The sequence below is a fragment of the Micropterus dolomieu genome, linkage group LG19 (genome assembly GCF_021292245.1).
Source record: "Micropterus dolomieu isolate WLL.071019.BEF.003 ecotype Adirondacks linkage group LG19, ASM2129224v1, whole genome shotgun sequence".
Classification (NCBI taxonomy): domain Eukaryota; kingdom Metazoa; phylum Chordata; class Actinopteri; order Centrarchiformes; family Centrarchidae; genus Micropterus; species Micropterus dolomieu.
Genome location: NC_060168.1, coordinates 32,890,071 through 32,902,556, shown reverse-complemented (window position 1 = coordinate 32,902,556; position 12,486 = coordinate 32,890,071). Strand labels below are relative to the sequence as shown.

Below are 12,486 nucleotides of genomic sequence, written 5' to 3'. Positions count from 1 at the left end.
ATACAAACTGCTGCTGAATGTTTAGCTTATTGCTCTTTGCTGATGTCTCTGTCACTCACACTGGTGCACCTGAATGCGTTTTATAAATTATAAATTAATTCAAACAACTATGTGAGATAGAGGAGCAACTTTATAAAAATATTTTCACAGCTTCACGGATAAGGTCCGGTACATTCAAATCAGATGACAAATAGCTTAATGGAGGACGCTACACGTACATTAAATCTAATTTCAATAACTTCATTTGATGAGCGTGGCGCGATGAGGAGGCTGTAACCTTCCTCACTTTAATAGATAAAACGAACAGAAATGTCTGATTCCCGTCATGCTTTCTTCATGTTTTTTCCCCCACTATTTAAAGTTTTCTTCTTCTGCAATAATGGAAAAAGAACCTTGTGCATCTTACCCTTTCCTTTGCTCATCGTTCATGGAAGGTAAAATAATGGAGGTCACATGGTTGCACAGGTGTTAGACCTCCTATGAACCAGAGTCAGGGTCACGCCGCCAGCTATGACTCAGCCTTTCTCATTATCAGCAAAGAAGGGCTCGTCTTTGACAGCCTGGCTGTCATTGTCTGTCTTCCAAACAGCCATAAATCCCTTTCTATTTCAGATCACATGCCGAAGGGGTCACATGCCATAGTTCCCCCTCTGTTGCACGAAACAAAGCTTAATCCTCCTCCAGCAGGCAACAGGTAGGACCTAAGTTTGGGCTGTGCCACCTGAGTTAGCAGTGTAGGTGTGGTTAACTCCTAATATTCACACAACAGTAGTTAACGTCTCTCTGAGCTGATGTGGATCGAGACGTTTGTGGAAATAGCATAATGTCTGATTCATGAAGTAGACAAGTGGACCAAGGAAGGATAAAATCAAGAACATCTGGACTGGTTGAAGATGCTCGAAGAAGTTTGGAGAGATCTCTTCAGTTCTGGACGAGTGACGAACAGTAAAATTGCTCATGAACACATCAAACATGCTGGTTATGTGGATGGCATGTGTTCATAAATATACATGTGGGCTTTGTGGTTGTTAAGATGTTTGATGCGGTTGAAGTTGGTTAAAAGGGAAATATTAAGAGAAACTGAGGGTTCAAAAGGTTAAATCTCTTCTTAAAGCTGCAGTCACGTTTTAGCGGCAGCCACACAACATGTTTGATGGACCATTCCAGGGACAAATGAACAAATGAAGACGGGGCATTTTCTTTAGACGACAAAAGCCACAGCTCTTTCTAGTTCTTCTTTTTCTTTTTTTTTTAAAAGTAATAAAACACCTGCAGTGTGACATTAAAGTGATATTCTAATAAGAAGCAGAAGCAGCGGAGGGAAGAGGAAGATAGGAAGCCGCAGAGTGAAAGCTGATTTGTAGAGGATGCCTCACAGCAGTGATCCTTCCTCCTCCTCCTCCTCAGCAGCTCGTCAGGGTTTGATGTGGCAGAGCGAGCCGAGCGGCGAGAGAGAGAGAGAGAGAGAGAGAGAGAGAGAGAGAGAGAGAGAGAGAGAGAGCGAGCTCATTTCAGGGCCGACTAATTTCTCCATTATAGGTGCACAATTATCCCAGTGTGACTGCGAACACAGATAGGGGGATATCAGAGAGGTGAGAAGAAGGGATGAGCGAGGCCTCGTTACTGGGAGAGTGAGAGAAGGGGATGAGGGTAGAAGTAGGGGAGGGAAAATGCGAGTAAAGGAAGAGCGCTTTAGAAGTTTCTCATCTCTTAATTGCTATCAGCGAGGAGAGTTTAGCAGATTAATCTGCTCAAGGATGCAAACTGAGGCTGCTGTTTGTGAGCCCCAAACACCCTCTGACTGCCTGCCTCTGTGCAACACTGCAACGAACATGAAGGTGGCAATGCTTGGACACGTTTACACCCAAACTGTCCTCAGCAGAGAAAGTACAGCGTCGGCCATTAGTTTCATAACCTTATTGTAAAAATTAACTTTTATATTATTCCAAAGGGAAATACATTTTTAGTGTAGAAAAATAATGTACTCCATGAAAAATGAGCCGGAGACACACGACCCCACACACACACAGTATTCAGGCAGAAACACACAATACCCAACCCGTTCCCAGGTCGTTAAATACCGATGCTTTAACACTCATACAGAGCACACGGTAGCCTTTAGCATCTATATGAGACGCCACGTGGTTAACGCTGTTTGTCAGGTTAAGTAACAGATCATGGTTTAAGGTAAAATAATAAGTCAACGCTGCTTTTTGATTTCACACTGGACATGAACCTCGGTCTAGTTGGTGAAATCTGTTTGAGCCGTCCATCCGTCCCAACCACCTCCTTACAGGGACTTTGTTGCTCTGTATACTACATCGGCTGATTTCCTAAAGGCCTACTGGCAGGCTGGAGCGTTTCATACAGACGCTAAAGGCTACCTTACCAAGGGCCGTGACAAAGCTTCTGTATTTAATGACCTGGGAATGAGAGCAGGCCGCCATAGAGAGTACATACACTGACAACCTGCATGGTTCAATGCGTAAGTTTTCGCAAACAAACAAAACAAGTTTTTGCAGTCAGGAATCTCGTCAAAGTTGTTCTGTAATTTCTTGTTAATATACTGTTATTTAAAGGAAGGTCTAAAATGTTTTTTGGCGATACATCAGCTGAGCCGTCAGACAATAAATATTCAAAGCATTTTTAAAAGGTCTCTAAACTACTGCTGGGCAACGATTACATTTTTTAAAATTGTGATTAATCGCATTGTTACACGCAAAATTGAATAATGAATTCTAAAGTAGTGTATTGCGCACTTTTAATTTAAATGTACTGCTATATACACAAAAGTGTAATAACGTGTGGTTTGCAAACACTTTACACAAATAAGGTGCTTTTTCCCAGCAGTATTCTCTTTACACAGCAGCAATAAAATATTTCTTGTAAATCTCAACCAAAGCTTTTTGCCGCTGCCAGGGCGTTACCTTAAACACGTTAAAACAAGTTACCATCAGAGTCCAGTTTTCTTGCTTTGTTTTCTGAACTGGTATGAGCAGGAACATTTTTCTTTTATCAGGGAGCAGCAGAAACAGCAAGTGTCCCTGTTAGAGTGAGCTGAAGTGCTCGAGCACAAGGCGTAGCGACAAGTTGAACAATCTTGAACGTTTTGTACACGACACGCAGCACAAATCATAGGACGAGAGGCTGATCCTCACTGGACACCAACAGAAGGGAATTCGCACGGCACAGCATCCCCGGAAAACTAGATAAAGGCCTGTCAGGTAAAGCTATATAGCCCATAATGTTAACTTAAATTAAACAGGCTACATCTGTGCAGCGCACAGAAGCTGTGCACTTTGCTGTGGCGTTTGATCGCTTGTCTTACTTTTGTTTATCTACTTCTCCCACACGCCGCATCCAGCGTCGTCTGCCGAAGCAGGCTGATCAACATCCCGCCCCTCCTGTGACCCGTGGTTTCATTGCACGTGTATTCAGAGGCAGTGAGCAACAGACTTTCAAAATAATAAATGTAATTATAAAAACTGTGGAAACGTGCTATATGTATGTATGTATGTATGTATGTATGTGCTGAGCAATCTGTGGTGAAAAGGCTTTTAAAAAGTTTGGCTGAGGTCCTAGATGGAGTTTCTTCCAACTTTTTAGATTTTGTAGTCGACTGAGTAAATACACCAGACAACACGCTGAACCTCTGGTCAGTAAACACTGGAGCTCTGCAGGTGGACGACCCCGGAAACCCCACGGGAACACCAACTGAAGAACAAGAAGAAGATATACATTATTAATCCCTCTAGGGGAAATTCAGTTGTTTTCACTCTGTTGTTATCACTACACACACACGTCTGAAATACACAAACATGCACAAGCAGCATGCATTAACATATGGAGAGATGTCAGAGCGAGGAGCCTTGCTCAAGGGCACCACCGGCAGTACCCAGGAGGTGAAGTTGCACCTCTCAAGCTACAACTCCACACTGGTCCGTGCTGGACTTGAACCGGTGACCCTCCAGTTCCCAAGCTACTGGGAGCGGCTGAGCTACTGCCGCCCAACTTCAGTACCAAAACACACACGGACACCAACCGGCAGCTTGCATTTGTGCTGAAGAGGCCAAAAAGCTGAGAGCTTGGCTTTATCCTGGGTGGAGAGACGTGTAGGACTGTAGAGTGAAGACTCTTTACTCTTTACTGACTGTCCCGGACTGGAACCGCCTGGCCCTTGCCTTAAGCAGCAAGAAGAGGAAGTAGCATGATGGAGCTACAAAACCTCTTCAGACGGAGGTCGGAGTGGATGTTTCCACCTACAAACAGCTAATGTGGATAATGTGGATTTCTTTAACTGTGACAATGTCTCCCTAAACTTTACCAAGTAGTTTTTGTGCCTAAACTTTACAGAACATTGAAAGGTAACCATAGTTGAGGTAGGCGAGAAAATGCTCATGAGGCATTTTGTTATTGTTGAGTGCACATTTAATCATTTAGAAATGAGAACTTGTTCTAACCTAAAGTTTAATTTGTGATGATAATAAGGTTAGTGTTGCAGTAAAGCTTTTTCCTTTGTGCTCCAGTAATCCATAATTGGTTTAAGATTTTATCCCAGTCCATCCCCTTAAAGTGACATTTTGGATTTTGACATTTTATTTGGCCATAACACAAAAAACACACAACATACTTGCAAAAATATACACCTTATATAACACACCTGTACTCAGAAAATCAAGAATCCCGATTATTCTGCTTTATTACATTTATTTCCAAAGTCTGGTCCATCATTTCTATCAGTAATAATAAGATTTTACTCACTAAGTTAGTATCCATGATTTTTTAATATTAGATTAGTTGTTATTTTAGTGATAAAACACATTATCAACCAGCATGAGGAATTTTGACATGATGTTATGTTAAAGCTGCATTTACAAAAATAGTGCACAATTCATGCTGAGTGGTCCTTGAGCTTCCATAAAACAGCACAAGTGCTGTAACAAATAGACTAACCACCTTGCAAAGAGGGTCTGATGCGACGTGGTGAGCAAATCTAGCAGGCCTCTTCAGCTGAGCTGGACTCGGAATTTAAGTTCACAGTAAAAGAGACGAATCAAATGCCAAAAACTGAGCCAAATACCAGAGACACGCCACTCAATCACATCCTCAATACATCTGTGTGGGGAAAGCACGTAACGGCATAGATGGCGGTCTATGGATGGTGGTCCTGCCCCTCCCGCTAGAAAGCCAATTCGTCCATGAGACGTGATAATGCACAATATTGGAGTCACGAGAACAAGACAACAGAACAACAGAACAGAAGATTTTGAGCATTAAACTCTTAATTTCCTGCATTCCAGAGACATTTTCTGCACCAATTTATGGTGGAAATGTCTTTATATATATGAAGGTAAACAATTCATGACTATAATGCAGTGATCAGCAGCTTGTTTTTTTTAGCCTAAGTTACTTTTTTGGACAAGGCAGATCTGTTCCTTCTATATTTACATTGCAATTCATGTGTTCCTATTGTGCAAGTAAACCTTTCTCAAAGAATTTTTATTTTTTATTTAACATTTGTTGTTGCAAGCTAATTTTCAGTAAACGTTTAGCAAATGATTTCAAAAAGTGATGGGGACAAAATCAGTCATCCCCAGCGTCCCCAGTATAAGTGACACCTATGGAAAGGAGCCTGGTCTTGTTAATCCGAAGGCGTTGCCAATATGGCTACCGAATGGCCTATAAAGACTTTTTGCTGTAAAAATGTCAAGCTTTAAACTAAGCATGAGAAAACTTCAAACGTGTTTGATAAAGCTGAGTCAATCAAGAGTTTTAAAATGTGCAAAGCAGCAACTTTAAAACACTCTGTACCTCCAAAAATCAGGCTACAGCGGGCACCTAGAAGTGTTTTGCTAAACATGGGAAAACTGTTGCAAGCTGTGACAAATGCACAAGTGTTCAGTGTGGCTGTGGATGAAAGTGTGGAGATCAATGGCATCCCATGTCTGGCATTCAGCTGACAAGACAACACAGAGAAGCATACGTGCAGCTGAAAGCACAAACAGGCAGGGACAGCGATCGCACTAATTAGTAAACCCAGTTTACATTTGACTTATTAAGGAACAGCTTACATCACAAAAGGGTTTTGTGTGTGTGAATTAGCAACTAAGCAAGGGGAACCCATGCAAGTAACAGGCCTACAATGTTATTATAATAAACAAGGTCAAACTTCCAATTATCGTCTATCAGCACAGAAATTGAAAATAAATGACGTGCGTCAACAAACGCTGGTTGCAGGTTGCCCCTGATCCAGATTATCTGAACAACCTTTTGGGTTTCAAACGGAAAGTATATGCATCTGAAATCTCAGTAATAATCCCACATGGCACAGAAATACTGTGTGAGCATTACTTCTGTAATATAGAGGGTCAAATCTGAAGCAGGAAGTCCTTTAAGCTGTGATGTATATTAACTTGGTGCAGATCTGTCAGTCAGATGATGGCTTCAAGACGTGAACAGCCACAGAGTATTTTCTGTGTCAGCCATTAAAGACCACAATAATTAATTTCCCCTGTTCCAGTTTAAAGTGAGTTGTTATTTAATGCTTCGTTTATTTGAATAGTTTCAGTCAGCTTCCTCCCATCAGAGCTCTTCGTCTCAGCGCTGCAGCAGTGTGAGTGGTCCATTTATAAGAATCTGTTCTGTTGTGGTTTGATGAAGCTGCTGCCTGACACTTTGCTGCAGGGCGTCTTTCTAAGTGAAGGCAGATTTTTAAAACTTTACAGAGGTGAGGACAGTTTGATGTGTTATTGTGCTGAGTTCCAACGTGTCTCAAAGAGGAAGTGCGAATGTGAGAATTCAGAGTGCTTTAAGTGTTTTTTCGTGGGGCTCCAAAGGAAATAATTTTCACCCTTTTCTTACTGTTTGTCTCAACAAGAGTATTTGATTTTGTGATTCATTTCAATGTGTTTCTTAGGCTTTATTTCAGAGAGAGAATCATTAATTGTGTTCATCCAAAAGGTAAAATGCTCAGTTGGCTTTGAAAAAAAAAGAAAAGATTTTTTTTGGTGAGATTAATAGAAAAAAAGTGTGATTGTGAAGGATGGATCTTTGGAAAGATATTTATCTGTTGGGGAAATATCTTGGTTGTTGTTGTTGTTTAGTGTCTTACACCAAGTTACAAAAGGAAGCAATGCATTCAGAGATGTTTTGGCAGAAACATGACTAAGCTGAGCTGACAGGTGACAAATCTGGAGGGTCAAGAGTAAACAGGATAATTAGAATTGGTTAAAATTGTTTTATGCTTCTGTAGCATGACTACATTGACGTAATAAATTTATGTGAAGTAATACCCAATTATGAATTTTAATATTCAGAAAATATTAATTCACAATGCTTCTCGTTTCGCGGGGCACCACCCGGTACTCCGTTCGCCCAGGGTCTCGGGACTCCCTGAGTGTGGTTAATAATAAGACAATTATTCACTAGTGATCAGTTAGTTAACAATCGCTCAATTATCTTGAATCAGTCAGTCAAACTCATATCGCAGGGCTAAATTCTCTTGGCAGGGACTTGGAAATAGGCAACACGCACACAAAATTCCTTGATTACAGTGAATTTATTAACTAAGGTGATATAAAAATGCGGTTAAATACATCAAAGAAATAAACAATGGCTAAACAATGAGAAGGGGTTCTATTGTGGGGAGGATTTGACTCATTCGGTCAGCTAATGAACGCAAGCTATAATACTTACTCCATTAAATTTGTCTAGGAGTTTAAGGACTAAAGATAATTGATTAACAACTATTGGACATCACTGATCACAGAATGCAGGGTTTTGGTCTTACTGCGTGTGGCTTCTCCCAGCCGGGTTCTGGTCAACGGCCTCACACTGGCTGAGATCCGTGCGTTCTCGGTTAGGACAACTTAAAGCTGTCTGCCAGTCGCTTTCTCTGCCAGGGAATTGCTCTGGGGGTCCGTCTTTTGTCGGCTTTAATGGAGAAACTCGCAGTGGGGCCTTCCCCACCCTGTCTCGGGCCAGAGGTTTTAGTCGTCCTTTGTTACTGCTGGCGTGACCACGTGGCGGGGTCCGACCTCAGTGAGATTAGCTCAACGAATCAAGCTTTCAAAAAGATGGCAAATTAATCGAGTATAGGATGACATTTCTTCATCATTTCTAAAGGAAGTGTCAGAAAGTATTGTGAACAAGCATTGGTTACACATAAAACGAAGGAATGTCATTAATCTTGCTGAAAATTAAAACACTGCAAAATTAACTTATTTAGATTCTTTTCAACAACAATTAACAACCACATGGTAACATAACTACTCAAATGTAGTGGAGAGACCTAGTCAACTAACTTTAAACACATCGATTTTGTTTACACAAAAGAGTTCAGGGCTGTCCCTGGTGTCCTGGATTTTCTCACACCTAGGCGTGAGGAGATGAATATCCTTTGATGTGAGGTAATTAAACAAAGAGCAAGGTCAGTTGCCATGGGTTCGCGGGGGGCAGGAGAACGCTAATCTCTGGTCAGTGTTCCTATTGTCATTTTAACAGTCAAGCACCGCGTTATCTGGCTGCGGCATCAGAGGTGGCAAGTTTTACGATCAGACTTCACAGAAACAGCACTTAGGGAAAGCGACCTTTCACCTTTTCCTTTGGAGTCGCTTCAGCCGTCTGTTGAGTTGATATCCTATACCTCCTCCTCCTTCTCTCCGGGAGAGAAAAGAGAAATTTTGAGTGTCCAAATAATTTAATATAAAATGCACTGTCCACACTGCACAGAATTCAAACTTTTATAATCAATACTGATGCTTGAGTATTACTCGATGTTACAGCTAACCACCCTTTCATTTTATGTGAGGATAAATGCTATCTGTGCAGGTGATGTGGCGAGTTTGTGGCCACTATTTGAGCTCTTTTTGGTTTCTATCAAGGAGTGGTGTTGTGAGCAGGTCGGTGGACCCAAATGCAGGACTCAGAGCGGAGCAGGTAATGTTCAAAAGGTTTATTATGGCAACACAAAGCGAGCACACTTACAAACCGTGTGGCTGAGTCTAAGTGATCCAAAAGAAATAAACAATCCAAACAAAACCGGTGATCCAAACAGAACTCAAAAGGCAAACTCCAATTAACAATAGAACTGGCAGGACAGGACAGGGCACGAGACGAGACAGAACAACAAACTGCAACACACTGTAATGACAGGACAATCTGTATCCATAAAGTTTTAATTGAGCTCTGTCTCTACATCACAGGAACAACTTTATGTCCACTGACTGCCTGGAGGGTAGCTAGTGTTTGGAAGGGAGAGGAGAGCTGTGTGCTGCAGCTCGCTGTTTCTGAGGGCGTGTCGGAGTAGCCGCTCGGTGAGCGTTATAGGAGGCTCCTTTAGCGTTACGTGACAATCCTGATCTATATATTAAAGTACACACACTCACATCCTGTTTAGAGACATTAGGAGAAGAGGTCCTGCTGTAGAATGCTAACTTATGTAACGTAATATAAAGTAACATTCCAGCTAATGCTATGTAGCTAACGTTAGCAATGATGTAGAATGCTAACTTATGCAACGTAACATAGTAGCTAACATTATGTAGCTAACATTAGCAACAATGTAGAATCCTAACTTATGTAACGTAATGTAGTAGCTAACACTATGTAGCTAACGTTAGCAACAATGTAGAATGCTAACTTATGTAACGTAACGTAGTAGCTAACACTATGTAGCTAACGTTAGCAACAATGTAGAATGCTAACTTATGTAATGTAACGTAATGTAACGTAGTAGCTAACACTATGTAGCTAACGTTAGCAACAATGTAGAATGCTAACTTATGTAATGTAACGTAGTAGCTAACACTATGTAGCTAACGTTAGCAACAATGTAGAATGCTAACTTATGTAACATAACGTAATAGCTAACACTATGTAGCTAACGTTAGCAACGATGTAGCATGGTAACTTATGTAAAGTAATGTAAAGTAACATTCCAGCTAATGCTATGTAGCTAACGTTAGCAACGATGTAGAATGCTAACTTATGTAACGTAATGTAGTAGCTAACACTATGTAGCTAACGTTAGCAACAATGTAGAATGCTAAGTTATGTAATGTAACGTAATGTAACGTAGTAGCTAACACTATGTAGCTAACGTTAGCAACAATGTAGAATGCTAACTTATGTAACATAACGTAATAGCTAACACTATGTAGCTAACGTTAGCAACGATGTAGCATGGTAACTTATGTAAAGTAATGTAAAGTAACATTCCAGCTAATGCTATGTAGCTAACGTTAGCAACGATGTAGAATGCTAACTTATGTAACGTAATGTAGTAGCTAACACTATGTAGCTAACGTTAGCAACAATGTAGAATGCTAAGTTATGTAATGTAACGTAATGTAACGTAGTAGCTAACACTATGTAGCTAACGTTAGCAACAATGTAGAATGCTAACTTATGTAACATAACGTAATAGCTAACACTATGTAGCTAACGTTAGCAACGATGTAGCATGGTAACTTATGTAAAGTAATGTAAAGTAACATTCCAGCTAATGCTATGTAGCTAACGTTAGCAACGATGTAGAATGCTAACTTATGTAACGTAATGTAGTAGCTAACACTATGTAGCTAACGTTAGCAACAATGTAGAATGCTAAGTTATGTAATGTAACGTAATGTAACGTAGTAGCTAACACTATGTAGCTAACGTTAGCAACAATGTAGAATGCTAACTTATATAACATAACGTAATAGCTAACACTATGTAGCTAACGTTAGCAACGATGTAGCATGGTAACTTATGTAACGTAATATAAAGTAACATTCCAGCTAATGCTATGTAGCTAACGTTAGCAACGATGTAGAATGCTAACTTACTAACTTATGCAACGTAACATAGTAGCTAACATTATGTAGCTAACATTAGCAACAATGTAGAATCCTAACTTATGTAACGTAATGTAGTAGCTAACACTATGTAGCTAACGTTAGCAACAATGTAGAATGCTAACTTATGTAACATAACGTAGTAGCTAACACTATGTAGCTAACGTTAGCAACAATGTAGAACGCTAACTTATGTAACGTAACGTAGTAGCTAACACTATGTAGCTAACGTTAGCAACAATGCCGCTGGTTGTCGAGGTGGTGTCCAGCAAAAGATGTGGGCTTTGTTGATCATTGGCAGACTTTCTGGGGAAGACCTGGTCTGATCCGGAGAGACGGCATCCATCCCACTTGGGAAGGAGCAGCTCTCATTTCTAGAAATCTGGCCAAGTTTATTAGTGGACCAAATCCATGACAACCCAGAGTTGAGACCAGGAGGCAGAGTCGCAGTCTAACACACTTCTCTGCTCCTCCATTTCAGGAGTTACTTAGTGAAAATCCTATAGTGACGGTGTCTGTCCCCCGACCATCGAAATTATTTAAAAAGGTAAACAGAAGAGGAGCTGTGCATAAAAACCTCATAAAAATTAAAACCACAAGAGCAATAGTGCTAATGAATAGGAGAGTTAAATGTGGACTCTTAAACATCAGATCTCTCTCTTCTAAAGGTGTACTAATAAATGAACTAATATCAGATTATGATATTGATTTGTTTGGTCTTACTGAAACCTGGCTGGGTGATGGAGAATATGTTAGCCTAAATGAATCCACCCCTCCCAGTCATATTAATACTCACATTCCTCGAGGCACAGGCCGAGGAGGTGGAGTTGCAGCTATCTTCGACTCTAGCCTACTAATCAGCTCTAAACCTAAACTAAACTATAACTCATTTGAAAGTCTTGTTCTTAGTCTTTCACACCCAAGTTGGAAATCACTGCAACCAATCTTTTTGTTATAGTGTACCGAGCACCTGGCCCGTACTCTGAATTCTTATCTGAATTTGCAGAGTTTTTGTCAACTTTAGTCCTTAAAACGGACAAAGTTATTATTGTAGGAGATTTTAATATTCATGTGGATGTTGAGAATGACAGCTTTAGTACTGCGTTTATCTCTTTGTTAGATTCCATCGGCTTCTCTCAGAGTGTTCATGAACCGACTCACTGTTTTAACCACACCCTCGACCTTGTTTTGGTGTATGGTATTGAAATTGAACATTTAGTGGTGTTCCCACAGAATCCCTCTTTATCCCACCACTGTTTGATAACTTTTGAGTTTGTATTGCTGAACTACAAAAATTTCTATACAAGATGTCTGTCTGATAGTGCTGTAGCTAAATTTAAAGATGCGATTCCATCAGCTCTAAATTCATTATCAAGTCACAAAGTAACGGAGGACTCCTATGCTAATTTCAGTCCCTCCCAAATCGATCATCTTGTTGATAGTGCTGCAGGCTCGCTGCGAATGACACTCGACTCTGTAGCCCCTCTAAAAAAGAAAATACTAAAACAAAGACGGTTAGCTCCATGGTATAATACTGAAACTCGCAAATTAAAGCAAATATCACAGAAACTTGAGAGGAATTGGCGTTCCACCAAAGTGGAAAATTCTCGTTTAATTTGGCAAGATAGTCTTAAAACTTATAGGAAGG

At 40.5% G+C, this 12,486-nt stretch overlaps 1 protein-coding gene across 1 annotated transcript in view; it reads right to left on the bottom strand.

Moving 5' to 3' along the window:
• Positions 1-1,547: 1,547 nt before the first annotated feature.
• Positions 1,548-12,486, bottom strand: part of LOC123957319 (voltage-dependent L-type calcium channel subunit alpha-1S-like) — a 19,051-nt gene continuing 8,112 nt past the window's right edge. Inside the window, exon 4 of the mRNA XM_046030011.1 lies at positions 1,548-1,561. Within this exon, the coding sequence (XP_045885967.1) occupies positions 1,548-1,561 (14 nt within the window). The remainder of the gene's footprint in view (positions 1,562-12,486) is intronic.